Source organism: Mangifera indica, chromosome 15 (genome assembly GCF_011075055.1).
Source record: "Mangifera indica cultivar Alphonso chromosome 15, CATAS_Mindica_2.1, whole genome shotgun sequence".
NCBI lineage: Eukaryota > Viridiplantae > Streptophyta > Magnoliopsida > Sapindales > Anacardiaceae > Mangifera > Mangifera indica.
In genome coordinates this window covers 12119567-12139093 of record NC_058151.1, presented here as the reverse complement: position 1 = coordinate 12139093, position 19527 = coordinate 12119567, and the positions used below count along the sequence as shown (strand labels likewise).

The 19527-nt window shown below is 33.1% G+C and overlaps 2 protein-coding genes across 7 annotated transcripts; one reads left to right on the top strand and one right to left on the bottom strand.

The window, feature by feature from the left end:
* Positions 1–2793: 2793 nt before the first annotated feature.
* LOC123197152 (F-box/FBD/LRR-repeat protein At1g13570-like) lies at positions 2794–5686 on the top strand. Of its 6 annotated transcripts, none has more exons than XR_006497819.1 (5): positions 2794–2876; positions 3431–4303; positions 4473–4631; positions 4729–5145; positions 5264–5686. XR_006497819.1 is itself a non-coding variant. In XM_044611311.1 (3 exons), exons 1-3 carry the CDS (start codon positions 4049–4051, stop codon positions 4957–4959), a joined length of 645 nt encoding a protein of 214 aa, XP_044467246.1. In that variant the 5' UTR covers positions 2919–4048; the 3' UTR covers positions 4960–5146. The 6 variants fall into 6 exon arrangements, 1 of the variants encoding a protein (XP_044467246.1); XR_006497820.1 differs by having other exon boundaries at positions 2796–2889; XR_006497822.1 differs by lacking the exon at positions 2794–2876 and having other exon boundaries at positions 2922–4108; positions 4191–4303; positions 4450–4631.
* Positions 5687–6166: 480 nt separating this feature from the next.
* On the bottom strand, positions 6167–9515 carry LOC123197151 (protein NSP-INTERACTING KINASE 1-like). The gene is made up of 11 exons (XM_044611310.1): positions 9136–9515; positions 8904–9036; positions 8735–8806; positions 8495–8638; positions 8315–8386; positions 8172–8231; positions 7992–8089; positions 7727–7876; positions 7285–7626; positions 6815–7194; positions 6167–6741 (listed from the first exon to the last, which is right to left on the bottom strand). Exons 1-11 carry the CDS (start codon positions 9236–9238, stop codon positions 6421–6423), a joined length of 1875 nt encoding a protein of 624 aa, XP_044467245.1. The 5' UTR covers positions 9239–9515; the 3' UTR covers positions 6167–6420.
* Between the last annotated feature and the right edge of the window lie 10012 nt (positions 9516–19527).

Here is a 19527-nt window from a genome sequence, read left to right as displayed (position 1 = left end):
AATAGTTTAAAAAATTTTCAAATCAAATAAAACTATTTTAGGTTTCAAACTAAACTGAAAAAATATGGTTTGGTTTGGTTTGGAGTATGGATTGAACCATAATTATCAATACCCTATAGTACACAATATATATCTTATAATAAAATATAATATAGATAGAAATTCATACGTATCATAAGATATATCGAATTAATACGATATAGTAAACGTATCGTATGATATGATACATAATGATACCATTTTTTTGGAGAAAATGATGGTGCAATAAAAGTGTTTATGAAAAATTTTCAAATATTAAAAGTGTTTGTGACATTTTCTAACATGATGACATATCAATTATAATTTTTTATTATTTTATTTTTAAAAAAATGTATTATATAATATGATATGATACATTATATATGATAAAAAAATAAATTTTTCGATACACCATTCAATAACTATGATTTGAACCTCCTAAAATCATTCATTCATATATATATATATATATATATATATATATATATATATATATATATATATATATATAATAAAATTAATTGAATATTAGTTTTCTAAAATATAATATAAATATGTAAAATAAATATACAATATACATTTAAAGAAAATCGAAATAAATATGAAAAAAATAAATTATACACCTAATTATTTATTAAAAAATTTGGTCAAACTTAATTTTTTATATATTTATATATGTATATGTGTATGCGTATACGTAAAAAAATAAAGTTTATAATTTCGTTCAATTTAAAAATCATTTAAACCGTAACTTAAACTAAAAGAAATAATTTAAAATTTTTAATTAAAACTAAATTATTTTACAATCCTAACTAAATTAAACTATAATTTTTAAAGATTTTCCCTCAATCCAAATCTCTTTGATTCTCCTTGTGTCTTCTTCTCTCCTTCTCTAGCTTTTAATGTCGATGCATCCCTCTTTATCCTTCCTCGTCTGATGATGACCTAACAACTTTCTCATGTGATTTGGACATAGGACTGCCGTTCCGTTTCTCTATTTTATTTGATGTTGACCATTATTTGATATGAAAATTTGATTTATTAGCAAGACCAAAAGACTTTTCCCACCTAAGGTATTAGGTAATATTTACCAATTTATTAGTTTTAGCAATTGTGATTATTAAAGGTAAAATTAATTTTTATTTTAATAAAAAAATTAATTTCTTTTTAACCCTTTAATTTTAGAAACGAATAATTTTTTCCTTAGTTTATTTAAACAAACAAAAATGAATTACTTTTTTCCCCTTTAGTTTTAAAAACTAGCTATTTTTACTCTAACTTAATTTTAAAAAATTAATCTTTCACTCCCACTATATATATATTTTTAGGGTTTTATATTTTAGAATGAACAATCATTCTCTTCAAATTTTGAAACATTGTATTTACACCCAAAAAACTTTATTTCATTTTTTCAGAGGTCATTCTTCCTAGCATTCCTCTCTAATGGCATCTCCCCTCCTTCTATGGTGGTTTTTTGGTGTAAAAACCACCAAAAATCTAATTGACATAGTTGGATTTTCTCACATGAATCTGTACAAAAATCGCACACATCCGTGCAATGATCTATGTGTTAGTGATGTACAGATCTATAAAACGGTATCGCATAGACATAGGGGTTGTGTGTTCAACATCATCCGAATGATCTGTGTGTTGCTACAACACAGATCATCGTATGGATTAGTGCAATTTTTGCACAAATCAATGCAAGAATAACTTACCATTTTGATCAGATTTTCAATGTTTTTTGCATCGAAAAACCACCATGGAGGGAGGGGGGATGTTGCTGGAGAGAAATGCCAGAAAAAACAGTCATAAAAAAGATTGAATAAAGTTTTTGGGGGTGTAAATATAATGTTTCAAAGTTTGAGTTAGAGGGAATTGTTAATTTTTAATATTAAGGGGGAAAAAGAATAACTTTTCTTTGTCTAAATAAAAAATTTTTAAATGACGATTTTACTCCTAACTGTAATAGCTAAAACTAACAGATGAGTGGGTATTTGAGGTTTTGAAAGTTAGTAGTGGTCTTAACAAAGAGAAAAACATATTTAATAACTAAGGCCAAAGGACTTATTCCCGCCCAAAGTATCTTGTTTTTACAAGTTTCCACATTTTATCTTTGAAAATCTGAAACACTCACCCATGAGTGGTTAAAGTTAACAAAATTTTAATTTCTTAAAATTTTATCTTTTAAAACCCCCTAAACCTTAAAAAATAACAATCTCCCCTCTTAAGCTAAGTTTTGAAAAGTAGCAACTTTTTCTCTAAGGTTTTTTTTTATTCTCCAACAGCATCTCCTTTCTTTTCCTCTGACAGTCGCTCCCTCACCATCTCTCCCTCTGACCAACAATCCTAAACTTAACAGGAAGACGATATTTCGTTGGGAAAGATGAATAACTTTGTCTTCTCAACAAAGTTGAGATTTTTCTCCAATGTCAATCGATGTTGTTCAAGCTTCTAAATCAAAGAAGCTTGATTTAAAACTTAGGAAGAAAATGTCATTTTTAAAATTTGATTTAGGAGGAAATTTTTAATTTTTAAAGTTTAGGGGGGGAAGGGGGAAGAGATTAAATTTTAGTTTATTTTTAATATTATAGATTAAATGACGATTTTATCCTTAAAACTGTTAACTTTAACATCTTATAGGTGGGTGTTTGGATTTAAAAAAAAAAAGGAATGGGAACTTGCCAAAATAAGATACTTCGGGTGCGACCAAGTCCTTTGGCCAATAAGTATTTAATATTCCTCAACCGTTTACATACTCATATTTGAGCGTTACATGGAGCAGTCTTTTCAGGGAATCTGCAGCAAGGCTTCTGTGTGGGCTGTGGCATCATCCACTTCAAAGGTTCTTCCCCAAGGTGCCTAAAGCTTGTAACTTTCTACTGAAACTTTTTCTACTTTCTTTGTGATTTATTGTTTGTGTCTCCAGACTTCCTTTTCACCTTATATATGATAACTTTTTTTTTTTTAAAATTTTGATTGTTATCTTCTCTAGGGTTATTATTTTTAACAAAAACCCTTTACCACTTTGATGTTAGACTGATTGATTTCAAGGACTATTGTGAAGATGACTGTTGGTTCAATTTTCTACTGAAACTAGTAATATTTTAGGTTGATTCTGCTGTTTGACCGGTTTGTATCATGAGTACTGAGAGATAGTTCTTTTCTAAATATGATGTGGTTTCTAAATTTAGTTTTGTTTAGCTAAATTATATTTTGCTAATTGTTAGGATTTCATCCATTGTTCCTGGCGATTTTCCCTTTGTGTTGGTTGCTTTTCATATCTTGCAAAAAAAGAAAGATTGGACAGATAATAGTTTTTAAGAATGATATTGCCTTTGGAATGCTATTGAAAAATTTTCCCTTTGATTATGTCAAATGTGGCCTTATCTCTACCAGTTACAATGTGTAGATACTATGAGTGCTCGATTGAAAATCGAGCATGATCAGCTCAAAGGCAAGCTTACAACAATTGATAGACTTAGCAAACTGCCATGGGGTATTTTGGACAACATCCTTGGTTGTCTACAGATGAAGGAGGCTGTGAGAACAAGCATCCTGTCTAGACAATAGAGATAGAAATGGGTTAACCTTTTGAAGCTTCTCTTTGATGTGGTCTCAAACCGTGCCCTTTGGAATTCTCCAAATTCAAGAGGCCTCCAATACTACATTTTTAATGTTCTGCTGTCTCATTGTGGCAATATACACACTTTTAAGCTTTGCAACACCTTCCCAGAAAAGTTCTCCGATCTTCACGCCTGGATACATTATCTTGCAAGAAACAGTATCAGGGAATTCACTCTTGAGTATGTTAGCACAGCAATTGATTTTGCAAACGTGTATAAGTTACCAGCTTGCATATGGTCTTTTGAACATCTGACCCATTTGCAGCTCTGTTGATATAAATTACCACAACCTCCTTGTGCTTCTAAAGGTTTCAGAAATCTTGTCGGTCTCCAACTTTATGGGAAGCTTAGTGATATTCAGTTGCTTGAAAACTTGATCTGCAACTGCCTTGTTCTACAGATTGATGCTCAATAGTCTTCAAAATTTCGCTTGTTTTGGTATTCAGGCCGCAAAGCTAAAACAGGTAGGTCTTCAAGGAAAATTGAGAGCTATCATTCTTAAAAATTGTACGGTCCTAGCAGAGATAACCTTAATCATCACTTCAGATGGGTCTACCAGCGTTGAATATCAAGATCAAGGAAGGATTTACCATTTGCTACATTATCTCAGTCAGCTATACAGTCTGAAAAGAGTTAAAGTTTCTGGTTTTTTCCTTAAGGTAACCAAGACCTGAATCTCAAACTTTGGAATTTTGCCCAAAAAAAAAAAAAACAATTCCTAAACAATTGCAGTATGCTGTATTTCCTCTTATATACAACTGCTTTATCTTTTATTGAACATAATGTACATTATCTTACTCTTCAGATTCTTTATGCATTTGATCTTAGAATTGGCTGATGCGGAATGTTTCAGACATTGCCTATATTGCATCCAACCATTTGAAGATTCTTTATCTTGTTGAAATGAGTTTCAACGATCATGATCAGACAAAGGCTACTGTCAAACTTCTTAAACTCTTCTCAAACTTACGGGAACTCCAGATCTTAGTAAGTTTGTGCCATCGATGTTCATAAATTTTCCCATCTTCGATACCATTCCATCTTGTATGCTGATCTCCAGCATGAATTCTGTTGTTGTATTTAGATTCGAAGCGGAGAATATTCAAGACAATCATTCGAATTTCTGCAAGCACAAAATCAATCAAGCTACTGTTTTGGCCAACTTCAAAATGTGAAGATTCATCTAAGAGATTGTGTTACAATTTTCAGCAACCGGCATCCTGAATTGGAATTTATCAAGTTCCTACTTAATCATTCTCCAGTACTCGACAAAATGGTGATTTTAAATGATGAGCATAGAGATAAATTTAACTGACAGTTTATGGAAGAAATGCTGTTTTTTAAAAGGATTTCACCAGAAGCAAAAATTACATATTGTCCAGTGTCCTCACTGCCATGCTACAATACAATCAATCGATGATGAGTCTATGCTCTTCATTTTGTAAGTTGGGGTTGCAAGATCTTGAGGCTTTTGGTTTTGTGTGTCAGGTTCTGAAGACCGGTGAGTATTGCTCAGGAAGAAGTCCTTTTAATGTTTTAATGGCTGCTTGATGACCATAGATGGTTTAATTTGCATTGGCTTGTGCATTTGTTCGGACTAATTTATGTATCTCCTGCAGGAAAAAAGAACTTGGGGGAGAAGGACACTTGGCAGCAGCAAGCTTGGACAGATGGCAATTCAGCAGAGGCTAGGACCACCAGAAATGATAAATAATTGTGGCACAACAGACAGCAGCTGCACTGCAAGGTGGTTAAGGAGGATAAAAAGGAGAGGACAACAGCAGAAAAGGATATTCAGAATTCAGCGAAAGGTGAGGGAATTTGAGGGAGAGAGCAGGCCTCTCCAATGCCTTGCATAGTGGCTATTTTCATAGTCTATGTAATAAGAATTTGTGGTTATCTTCTTTGTTTATGTAATAGGAGTTGTGAGACATTTTCCAATTTCCAGAAACAGAATCCACTTTTATTGAAATCAATATTGTTTGCTTTCATGTAGATTCAATCCAAAGTTACAATTCCAGAATCTGTCTTTACTTTCTAAACTCTTCTATTGCTTTGTGACTGGATAAATTATTGTGAGATTGATTTGACTTGTGGTAGAAGTATTTGCTTTGCTGGGAGTGGTGGTGCAGTTGTTGTGTTGTTGTAAAACTTTCTGCATGTTGAGGTTTTTTGAACAGCAGTAGAAGCTGGGAAGAGTCTGGTTGTAAGGAGAGCAATAAAGGTAGCTATCAGCATTATTCTAAACTTGGAGTTTGAATGGTAGAATTTTCTATGTTTCTCCCACAGAAGACGAGGAGATGAGAATTATGTTCTGAATAGTAAAAATTTTTTGAGCTTCTGCTAAGTTTCATGAAAATTAGCCTGGAAAAAGCAACATCTCTTGCTTTGCAGGTTGTATGTTCGTTGAAATTGATTGATGTCTAGTCAAGCACAATTTTCTGGCTTTGCACATTTTTTCTGCACTTCCTTGCACACAAGTATGGAAAAAATGATTTACAGGCTCAAAATTTTAGAAGGGCTTCTCTTTAAAAAATTTTCACTCAAAAAGAACATCAAGTACATGAAAATTTCATTCTAAAGCTATAATTTTCTCAAACTAAAAAAACTATACAATTTGGTGGGAAAATAAAAAGAATAAAAGCCAGTTTGGAGCTCTGATGTACCACTATTATACAACATTAACTTTGAATCAAGACAGGAACTTCTGCACAGTAGGCTTAACTATAATTCATTGTTTACTCTCTTTCAAAGAGAAAAATATCTTTTATGAAGTTCACCTTGGGCCTGAGAGCTCCATTGCTTGAACTAGTAATGATGAATCATCTGTGAGATCGGAGTATCGATCAGATGAGGAAAATTCATGGGGTTTGCATTTGGTTGCTTCTGCTCTTTGGGAAGCTTCCCATCGCTCTGCAAGTCCATCACCTTCAAGCATACGAACTACTTCAGACATTTTTGGTCTGTGTCCTGGAAGGTATTGGGTGCACAATAGAGCCACTTGAACTATCTCTTCAAGCTCAATCCTGTCATAGTTGCTTTTCAAATCCTTGTCTACAAGCATTTCAAGTTTCTTCTCCTGGTGAATTTTCCTTACCTAAAATCATTAACAAATGTTACCCAAGCTTGAATTTAAGAAGCAGCAAGTGGATAAAGAAGTTTGAACTCACCCAATCAAGCATTGCCCCTTTCTGGTTAGCTGTCTTGCCAAATTCTATCGCTCTTTGGCCGGTTATTAATTCTAGTAAAAGAATACCAAATCCAAAAACATCTGTTTTCTCAGAGGACTGGCCAGTGGAAAGATATTCGGGGGCTATGTGCCCAACGGTTCCTCTCACGGCTGTTGTGACATGAGAATCTTGATGATCTAAAAGCTTTGCCAACCCAAAATCTCCTACAACTGCCTCACAATAGTCATCAAGCAATATATTTGCTGCCTTTACATCCCTGTGTATTATTTTTGGGTCACATTGCTCATGGAGGTATAATAGTCCTCTACCAGCTCCTAAGGCAATTCTCTTCCTGGTTCCCCAATCCAAGACCGGTTTCCCTGTCAAAGAAAATGAAGGATTAGTTTAGTAGCGTAGAATTTGTGTTTTAGGACAGTTATATGTAATTCTTGTTTTTCAAGTTATTTTACCTTTGAGACGAGAAGCAACGCTGCCATTAGACATGTACGGGTAAACCAGAAGCCTTTCTGTGGATGTGATACAAAATCCATAAAGTCTAAGGAGATTCCGATGGACTGCTAAGCTGATCATCTCAACTTCAGTCTGGAATTGGATCTCTCCGCCAATGGCGTTTCCATCTTTAAGCCTCTTGACTGCAACAACAGTCCCGTCTGATAGAGTCCCTTTGTACACATTTCCAAAACCTCCCTTCCCGAGTATGTTCTTGCTGCTGAAGTTATGTGTTGCAATCTGAAGTTCTCTGAATTGAAACCTTCTCAAGTTTCCAAGGGAAACTTCCTCATGATGCCGCTCTGAGATTTCAAATAAATACAGAATGAATTCAAGTAATCAAACTGCCGTTACATGATTACATACTTGGTACCAGTCAAGTATTACATCAAAATCACTTACCCTTGACATCAAAGAACATCTGTTCATTTCGCCTTTGCCTCCACCACATAAAGAGTCCAAATGCAAGAATAATGGTGGAGACGCATCCCACACTCAAGCCAAACACAAGGGACAATTTGTGACTTCTATGTCTGCCAGAAGGTAGTGCAGCTGCAGAAGCAAAGGAATTGACGTCATGACTCAAGATCAACCAAGTAAAGAAGATCAGTTAGAAATGGTTAACTGAATTGAACTTTAAGTGGACCAAGCATTATAGTATTCATACTTTGTGAGCTATTCAACTCCATGGACATGGGCATTAGTTGAGTCCCATAGCAGTCTGGTTCAGAACCAGTTGCACAGATCAGAGAGTTTCCAACAATGCTGCAACAACAAAAGTTAATATAAGCGATTTTGTATCACAAGTCTCCACCTGAGTGAATGCGAGAAAGAAAGAGAAATTCACCTGAATGTTTTGGCATGAAACCTTGGAACAGGGCCACTCAAATTATTGAAGGACAAATCACTGAAAAGCAAAGAAAATCAAAACCTCATCAACAAGCACATCTCAATCAGAAACATGAAAGGTTTAATGGTCAGGACACTTACAGAAAGATAAGCTGGGTCATGTTAGCCAACGACATTGGAGCTGCTCCGGAGAGACTGTTATTATTAAACCTCCTATATGCAGTTTAGAGAATTAAAGCCTAATTTAGACCCAGAAGATAGATACTTACATAGGTAATACACACAATTATCAAGTTTCACATTATAATTTTTCATGCTTACATGTATTGGAGACTCCTTAAGTTGCCTAGAGAGAAAGGAATTTCCCCAGTGAAGAAATTATTTGAAAGATCAAGTGTGTGAAGCTCTGATAACCTACCAATCTCTGCAGGAATTGGTCCGGTTATGTTGTTGTTCTGTAAGAGCCTGTAAACAGTAAAAAACCACTGAAATGTCAATCCAGGAACGAGATCAAGCATTCCATTGAATACCAGAAATTGTCTAATTATCTTTAGCACTTACACAATCTGAAGGTTTGTTAGGTTGCCAATGCTTGGAGAAAGAGTACCAGACAAATTCTGGCTTGGAATTCCTCTGCAGCCGAAAAAGTGCAACCCCAATTCAAAACATATTCATTTGATCAATTTGCTAGAGGATATTCAAATTTTAAGCCAGCTGAATAAGGACTTACAGGCCAATGACTAGACTCTCAGAAGAACAAGTTACCATTGTCCAGCTACATGGATCAACAGCATCCCCATCCCAATTATCAAGAACGCCATGAGGATCATGCAAAGAATTCTTTATACCCATTAAAGCTTGCACTGAAACAAAACCACCCAGATGAAGGAATCTTCAGTTCCAAGCCTTACAGAGCCAAACAAGTAACACAAAACAATAGAAGAAGAGAAAACCAGTCTTACCTTCATAGTTTACACCTTTAGCAGATAATAATCCGTTTACAGTGGTCCAAAACCACAAGAAAGCCACAAAACAAAGAGCAACTCCTCTTCTGACCTTCCCCATTGAATTGAGTTACAAAAGAACTAGAACACTCACAGTTGCAGAAGCAGAAAGCTTGCTCAAAATTTAGAAAACTGATAAGTACTACAAGGAAAAAAATCAACTTGGAACTAAGTTCAGTTTGATGAACATAATCCTTAGATCAAAACAACCACTTGCTGCTTTCTATGCCTGAAATCCATCGGCTAAATCCTGTGTCAGAACCCAAGAAAAAAACCAAGCTTTAGTGGTACTGTAAAGTGAACTAGCATGCCTGTCATTGAGTCAGGCGCTTGTAAAGAAAAGAATATATAATGCCCATGATTTTATATAACAAAAAATACAACAAAATCTAGGACCAATATTCAAATCAAGAGGATACATTGGGGAATTCACTTGCTGGGTTAATCATTCATTTCTTAGCATTTTCATTTCTTTTTTAACCAAAGTTCAATGTTCTTGATGTAAAAAATGAAAAAAAGTAAAATACCGTTTTGGTTATTATTTTCAAGTATCATATAAACCTTAGTAAATGACAAGTTTAGCATTCTTTTAGTGTAAATCTTATCAGATATTCAAACTTATGTTTTGAAAAGCTTGTTTTCTTTCATTTCTTAGATGGATTTGCATGTTTTTATCATTTTTTGTTGCATCTCATTTTCAACCATTAAAACTAGAAAATGTAGTTTCTCATGCATCTGCATTTTAAGGAATCATTCAACCCAAAAAATTTTTCTCAATGACAAAGGCATACAGAGAGGTGAGTCAGCCTATATTGCCTAGAGAAGAGCGAAGAAAATATTTTACTGTGAGTGTTTTGTATTTAGTGATTGGATTATACGAACAAAAATCCACAAATGGGGCAGAGAAGGGTTGTGAGAAGACAGAAGGCAGAGGGCAGTGCTTGTAACAAAGAAGAGAATCCAACATTCCCTGAGTTTGGCCATACAGTAAATTCCCAGAAACCATACTTTCTTTCAATTCTTTACATATTTCTAACATAATAAACAGAGAATGTGAGAATCTCGAGGTGAGCTCGAGATTGATGAAGGTGGATTTGGCCACCCACCCACCATTTCCTGAGCCTGCCTGATTGAGTATCTTTGTTGCCTTTGCTTTGCTTTCATACGTGTGTGTGTGTGCGTGTATTTTATGAAAATGGCAAAATAATATAAGGACATCAAAGGTAGTTTGAGAGACGATAAAGAGATTTTATGCATAAGATTACATAGATTTAAATTTCTTATGATAATATTTCAAGATTTAAATCCTTTTTAATAATTTTACATAAACGTTAAGAGTAGTTTGAATTACAATAAAAAAGTTTTATGCATAGAAGTATATAAATTAAAATCTCCTATAACATTATTTTAAGATTAAAGTTTTGATTTACCTTATTGTAAGATTGGCTACTGAACTTAAGGTTTTACCTATTCAGATTCGGATGGAGTTCCTTTAAAAAAAATAATACAAGGGCATATTGAGTTACTTTTCTGCTGTAAATGGGTCTGCTTTTTCCTTTTGTAGATTCCAGGAACCCACTAACAGCCAACGGTCACACACACTCCATATCTGAAAAACTTTCTTTTGAGGCCTCATCGGCAGTAGCAGACAGCCATTCCACAAGCACTGTTCAAAAAGAGTGAAACTTTTAAAAGCGAAAGCTGCTGTTCCTTCTCTCTCTGTATTTGCATAATTACTCCTGGTATCTTTCATGTCTTACATCATCAACGAAGCTTTGGAGATTTAAGTTCATAAGATTTGAGTCTTTGATGCTTTTATAAAGTTCAAAAACAAACTTATGCAAATCTAGACCCAGAACTAGTAAAATAATTTTCACCTAATTGAATGTTATGAAATCCAAAGAAAACAAACAGTGAAAATGAGCAAACATTCAATATAGGAATTCAAGTTATTACATAAGCTTAGAGCTCAAAGCCACGCGAAAATCACACTCAAAAATTAGTTATTGTGATTGGATAATTTAAAATTATATAAATCTCATATTAGAAGTTGATATTTTTTGATGTAGAATTCAAATCTTGTATTTTGTATTTGGAATTCTAATACAGATACTTATGGTTGATGAATACTTTTGACACTTATGGTTGTATTTCCACACAATAAGCTACACTACAACAGGTTGTTATAGTCTATAGGTGTTACTTGTTTTAGTCAATTAGACTAATTAATGGATAATGTGTAAACAAATATATTTACTTAAATACATTTGAAAAGGTTCGTATTGTAAAAATGAAACTCTTACTTAAAAATTTATCTTTCAAATTTATACTTTCGAAAATGAGGTAAATTTGGGTTAGTACTAACAACTTTAGAGAAGGAAATAACACTCCTTTTTCACTTCAAACACATTCAAGGAGGCATGTAAACAAGTCTCTCTTGACCCCAATACATCCAATCCATTTTAGATTTATGGGCAAAATTTTCATAATTATTAATTCTTTTAAGAACACTATTTTGGATTGGATTGGATTAAACTTAAATATCCAAATAAAAATATGTTTGGTAAAATCTCTAAAGGATTCGCTCCTCAAAAGTAGGGCATAGTGGGAATAATCATAAACCCTAAGTTAAAGCAAGCAAGAATTGACCAAACACAAGAAAAGAACAGACAACTTTAATATTGAGGAAAATGACAAAAATGTCCACAGATTAAGGCCCAAAAACGGTGAGAACAGCTAGATTTAATTGTCTCTTTCCTCCTATCATCTTTGTCACTCTTATTTAAAATTAGGACCATAAGCCTAAGATTTTGCACCAAAGATTTACCTAGAGATTTAAATTTTTACCTTCCATTTGTCTGAATTACTTTTTGTCTTTACAACATGCAACAATGATAGCCTGCCAAGGCTGTGTGACTGTAATGGCAAGAGATCTCTGCTCAAGGTTCCGGCTATGACACGTGGCTGCGAATAATTGGATTGTTCTGATTGGATCTATACAGCCATGTCACTTCAGGTTCCATTAAGGGGAAAGAATAATGGATATGAGCTATAATATTATGCTCAGTAAGGACAAGCAATGAGAATAATGCAGTAAACTGCATATGGACATATATATATACACACAAAATTCTCATGTATAATGATCTAATGGCAATGGGTCTACTAGGGGTAGCAGAATTAAAAGACACTTTCACCCAATCAATAATGGAGGATAGAGTGTTGTGTCATCTGCAGAAGAATGAACTATCAAAACAGAACCCAGAAATAGTTCTTCATTCTCCTTATATATTTTCTTAACAAATCTAATCTCTTTTGGTAAGAAGATTGAGGTGAATTTTATAGTGACTCAATAAAACTATGTGTACAGACTTTTGAGTATAAAATTAAATACTCAAATATTGTGTTATCATATGATTAGGTAATTTTGAATATAATAAAGCTATGCATATCTACTTTGAGTATACAAATAGATACACACTAATGTATGTCATCATATAATTGAGTGTTATTTTATTTTTAATTCAAAATCACCTAATTATATGATAATATATATGTGTATCCATTTGTGTATACACAAAATATTGTTTTTTTTTTTGTAATGTCTCATTACATGATAATATATCTTCTGAATACCAAATTATGTACTCAAAAATACATATACGTAACATTGCCCGTAGCCGAAATGTAACTATGTAGCAGTTGAAGTTGCATTAATATTGTCACCAGTTTAGGTGCAGACACATGATAGTTGTATTGGCAGTACTTCACCCAAAAATAAGACATCACACCAAAAATAAGACATCACAGAGCACTGGAACTTGATTCAAGCACCATGAGGCCCTCATTTGTCTCCATAACTCACAACCCATTTTCATATTTCACCATCTTTCGCTGTTCACATAATTGTTAAAGCATGCCAGAATACTCAAATGCAAAGCAATGAAGATGTGTGCACTGATAAATCAAACTCTCTTTTGTATGTATGCTTCATTTCTTTTCTGGGTTCTGGGTAGTGGGGTTGTCTCTTCATCTTCCTCTTCATCAATTGCAACTGAACAGATTAATCATGCCACACCGTGTAATCCTGTAAATGGTGATGATCACAAGGTTCATTAGAAGTCTGAATTGTGTTCAACTGGGAATGTTGAAAGTGCTTCAAACATGTTAATAATCTTTGTCGATTCTTCATTATAATTGTGATCATGGTGGTGATGCTTTTTGAAATGATTTTGGCAAGGGGGAAGTGGCCACAAAAGCATTATTATTTAGCTCTTTGTGAAAAGAGAGTAAAAGATAAAAAGAAAAGAAAAAAAGGTGGGTCTTATTTTGTACACACCTTATTACTCTTTTGAATGGGATAATAACCTTTAGAAATTTTGAATAATCTTATCTTTTATATTAAAGAGACCAAATTTTATTTTATTCAATTGAAATGCTCAAATTACTATTTAAAAGAATAAAATTTTAGATTTTCTTATTGAAGGGTTTAAATTTACAAAATAAATAATTTTAATTATGTTTTTCAGTATTTTTAATAAGAAATAGTAAAAGTTTGGATCTTTTTACAAAAAAATTTAAAATTTTGGTTTATTTAATAAAAAAATTTAGGGGTTTGATTCGTTCAATTAGGAAAAAGTGATAGTTTAATATCTTTTTAAGTATTGATAATCCACTTTCAAATTCCAACTTTAAGTCAATTTAGGGCTACTAAATTTAGCCCCATTAGTTTGCTCTTGTGATTTTCTTTTGTTAGAGTGAAAGAATGTCAAATTCATTTTTTATATTTTTTTTCATAAAAGATTAGATGTGATAATGAAATTGTGTGGCTTGTGAATAAATTTAGTTTCTTAATTTTGATTCCCCTTATTACTTTAAACTTTTCTGATCAATTTAAGGGAATATTTACATTAATCTATTTCTTGACTTGAACAAGAGCATACTTTATAAAAAATTATACATCTAGTGTTGGTGGGGAGGCCCTCCCTTTATACCCATCTTTTCTTGTTCTTTATTTGAGACATTAGGGGCCATTCTGGGTTTAAATTATTTATCTTTAACCTATTATTTTTTTTACTAGTTAGTAGAAAATAGAAAAACAATGGTATGTTCATCCAATTTAAATACCTAATTGGATATTTAGATAATATTATTATATGATTAAATATTATTTTATCTTCAATTTAAATTATTTAATCATATGATGAAAGAGGAAAAAAAAACACTTGGGGGAAAAGTAAACTTTTCAAACTTTTGAATGAAGGGAAATTATTTGTTTTCTAAATTAAAGAAAATGAGATAAAATTTTAGTTTTTTTAATTTTTTTTATTAAATAACATTTTTACCTTTAACACTAATTAAGTTTTTTAATAAAATAATAGATTTTTAGATTTTTAAATCTTCACATATGAGAGTTTAGGTGGGGGGTGGTACACCAAACCTCGGGTGGAAATAAGTTTTTGGCCAAAAACAAATGTGGTGTGAGTTGCAATTTTATAAAGTGAAAGCGAGGTTTAATTGACAGGAAAGTGGAAGTGATTAAAGTGTTCATAATATGAAAGACAGCCATGGCTGATCAAAGTTTGGTTGAGGGGACAATTGGGTCCGGAATTTGTTCACTTATAATGTATGAATTGATGATGTTTTAACTCCCACTTTAATTATTATTTGGTCCATGCTCCATCCCCAACTTCCTTTTCACTTGAAACAATAATCTCCCTCCCTCTCTATTTTTTCGGTGGGAAAGTTTTCTCGCAATATAAACAATATTTACTTGGTCGAATCTAGTTTTGGTCCCCTCGAGGCCTCCCTGCCCACTCTGACTGACTACTTCAACAGTGACCCTGTGTGTGTGAAAGCAATATAGCTACTAATCATCTCACCATGATGCCCCTTTTGTCCCACTCCTTGTACCAGCATTAGTTGTCATCTGTTTCTTCCCCTTGTTCCAGAGAGAGATAAATACATATCACTGCAAGTTGTAAATGTTAAGCACAAGACTCCAACAACTTTTGTTGTTTTCCCTGAGAAATTTCTTGGAGAATTAATGCAGTCTGGAGAGTGATAACAAATATGCATGAGTTGTTCTGTCGCGTTCATCGCGTTTTGCTCATCGACAAGTCTCATTCTCATTCAATCCATCTGCATACCATTCCAATGCAGAATCAGGGAAATGCTGAGGCTACAGAGATAACAATGAGAAGAACATAATAGAATTAACAGTTTTTGAGAAAGAAAAAATTAAAACAAACAATGATATATCATTTTCCAGGCCAAGCACAGACAGATTAGTGTGTGTCACCATTTTTTACAATTCTCTTGAAGACAACCAGGAAGGCTAAGAACCCTAAAAGCAGCCAGAATTTTTCATAGTGAGTTAACAAACATGCAAAAATTGTATGAATTGAACCCTTGATCAATCAATTAAACCAGACTGTTCTGAACAATGGAAAAAGAACCAAGCCTTTGCTGAGCTGCAATTCTAATTCACATGCTTTCATGAAAAGAAGAAATGCTAGTCTTTTTTGGAGGCAGAAAGCCTGCACTGTTTCAATCACCCAAGAAGCATCTATGCTACATTCAATTTTCATCAGGACCATGCATGTATGGACAAGACAAAGCTCTAGACGTAGCTTTGGTCCCCCACCGCAATTATTCAGAAAGAAATAAATCAGAACATGGCATGTCAAATTTGGTTTTATTGTGTAACACTCTTTAACAAATCTCAGCTCGATAAAGTATGAGAGAGATGTTATATATGTATGGATATCTCATATCATTTGGGATAATAATAGAATATTGGTTATATAGTTTATGAGTTCTTAAATTATTAAAACCTATTTTAGGTTACAAAATCATAACAAACTGTGTCTTAAACGAATATTTTAACAATGAAGTACTCTATTTATTTAGGATATAACAAATAGTATAAGTGTTACATATGATATCAAACTCACTTTGTATGTTCTCTGGACAGATAGTGGGGCAAACTTAAACATGACATTGAGTCTCTTAAGTGAGAGTGAATGTAATACTTTTAGACAAATATCACATAGACAAAATATAACAAATAGTATCAAAGCCACTTTGATGGGGGGACAAACCTTAATAAAGATGTTGAACTCTGTAATAGAGTGAATATAACATCTTTAAGCAATCTCACATCAATGTTATAAATGGTATCAAAGTCACTTCAATAATGAGACAAATTTTAATAAGAATGTTGAGTCTCATAAGAGGAAGAGTAAATGTAAACCCTTAGACAAATATCGTATTGATAAAATTTAAAAGAGATGTTGGATATGCATAACTTATAAATTCTTAGATTGTCAAGACATATTTTGAGTTTTGAGTTCTAAAGCCCCAAAACAGATTTATAACGAATTATATGTTTATTGTTAATAATATCTTACTAGTAAGTCAAGTTGTTGGACTAGATGTTAGAAATGGTGACAAAGTGATTGTGTGTCCTTTTGAACAATAGTGACACAAACCTCAACGTGTTTGGTATGTATAGTTTGTGAGCTGCTAAATTTTCGAAATGAGTTTTGAATTATAAAGTTTAAAAACAAAATCGTAATAAAATGTGTTTAAAATAAATAATATCTTAACAGTAGATCAGATTGTTGTACTAAATGTTATAAACAATTTTTATGTGTCTTCTTAAATAATGGTAAGATAAATCTCAACAAGTTGGATATGTATAGCTTATGAGTTTCTAAATTGTGAAGGTGTGTTTGACTTATAAACTTAAAAGCAAGACCGTAGTGAATTATATGTCTAAAATGAATAATATCTTAACAATTGATTGAACTATTAGACAAAATGTTATAAATGATATTAGAGCAATTATGTATATCATTTTGAAAGATGGTAAGGTAAACTTCAACGAGAATGTTGAGCCCATAAAGGAGGTGAATGTAAGATCTCCGAATAATTCTCACATTGATAAAATATATGAGAAATGTTAAATACGTATAGATAACGCATGTTGCTTGAAGATGATAACAGAATATTGCTTAAATAATCTATAAGTTCTGTAATGATTGAAACACGTTTGAGTTATAAAATATGAAAATAAAATTGTGATCAATGTATGTCCAAAATGAACAATATCATACACGGGCAAACTAATCTATTAGAATGTTACATCTTGCTTTCATTGGCATATAAAAAAAAAACTTTTTTTGTTTTTTTAATCAAATGAGTTTACCAGTACAATACAGACTTCTCAAAGACATATTCAATGAGATGAAAGCCAATCAAATCATCAACCAATAGTTTGACAAACCAATCAAATAACAGCCAGGAGATTCTTTGCTGGTTAAACAAGCAAATTCTATAGGTCATTCCACTGTTAACTCACTAAAAACATGTATCTTGTTCCCCCAACTCCCAACTAAAAAAGATCAGAGAACTTGCTCCAACTAATCAAATTCATAACTTAGCTTCAAAGCAAGGAAAGGCATTAGTACCCACATAAACAGCCCGGAATAAAACTGTAATATACCAGGCCTGATATTTGTTAAATCAAAACTTAAAAGTATGGGTAAAAAGAATAGTTCTGTACCTACTTAACAAGAACATCCAAGATCATATACCGATGAATTTTCCTATGAATACACACACTGATCCACTTTTCAAGCAAAATGTTTGGAATAGGAGAAAAGTACAAAAACTTATCAATTCATCACATACATGCATTTTTTTTCCCTATCATTTGCCCTACTGTGAAAATAACATTGTACTGTAAAGACACTTTCTACTTCCAGATGACATGGTACTCAACAATTTTCTTTCTTAATAAATTTTCTTCTTCCTCACAAAACTCACATAATAAAACATTAAGGAAGCCTAGGAAGTCCTTCAAGCAAGGGCAGTACAGCCGTACTTCACTGAGACAACACAAGCCTTATAATAAATGCTTGGAACTTGAACAATGTAAGACATCCTATGCAGAGGGCAAATATCAAAATAGAGTTAATGTTGCAACAACCCTCAGTTTTTTATACAAGTTTTAGTAAATATATATATAGAGACAAAACAGAGTGGCAGAGCTACTATTCATCAACCGGAATGAAAAGCAAGGTTACAAATATAACCTGGTCAATAAAATTAATGTCCCAGTGCTCTTCCACCTTGGATTATATTTCCAAGAAATGCAGACCAGAGGACTAAGTTGAAACCTCTTTATGATTGCAGGCCCATCCATTCTGGTCCAGCTTTGGATACACACCCAAGAATAGATCCAAGGAAGGTGGAAGTCTTATAGTACCAGAAAGCTCAAAGCTTTTTAGGCCTCACACAAACCCATTTATAAAGTCTGATGAGTTTAGAAAATTATCCTGCTGCAAAGGAAACTAGATCATCTGATAGACCATCTCATGTCAACGTATTAAACACTGGCTTAGTGTCAACAATGCTGAGTAGCCAGGAAGTCCACATTTTCAGATCAGTTTGGTGTAACAGAGAAATAGGTTGGTAAAAATTTACATTCCTATATTGATTAGTAATAACACCAGGAATTTTCTTAAAAAATTAAAAGAATGAGTAACGTTTAAAGTACAATCTTAAGTTTTAGATGACAATGTTTATATCAATTACTCCGCAGATAGTAGATCTAAGCAACAAATTTGAAAAGGTAAGTTTGGATTTCCTTACTGATAAAGTATTACACATTCATATGCACAAGTTAACTACAAGTAGACGGCAAATAGAAAAGACCACCCAACAAAGATCATCAAACCAAAATAAAAAGATTCATGAGGTCCTAAAAGTTCTGCAATAACCACACAATTCCCTACTGTGGTTCCATAAACTTTTTGTTTCTATCTCCCAAATGTCTTATAAATTTGACAGTATCTCCCACTTAAATATCCCTAAGAACAACTCAATCTTAGATGGGGCTAGATTCGAACCGAGCTTGCTTGGCTCAGTTCAGCGTTCAATTTAATTTAAGCCAAATTCAAGGTAAAGCTTCAGTTTGGTAGCTCAGCTCAAATTCCCCTTAACAATATTGTTTATCCTGCCAGAGACTATATATCCCACCCAGTGACACTATCCATTCTGCCGGGGACCTCCAATGACATCTCCAGTCAGTTCGAAAGAGCACAAACTTGAACTAGTCGTTTAGAATTCGAGCTGAACTCAGACTAGCTCATGTTTGGGCTTAGCAAAGCTTGAATTCGGCCCTAACCTCAGATGAAGACCTTCAAAAACTGTCAAAAGAGTGAACAAAACAACCAGCAAAACAAAATGAATACAAGGAACAATAATTGTTATGATGATCCACCACCTTGAGCCCTTGTTGATACCGATCTCTCTCCAAATAACAATAATCTAATGGTAATT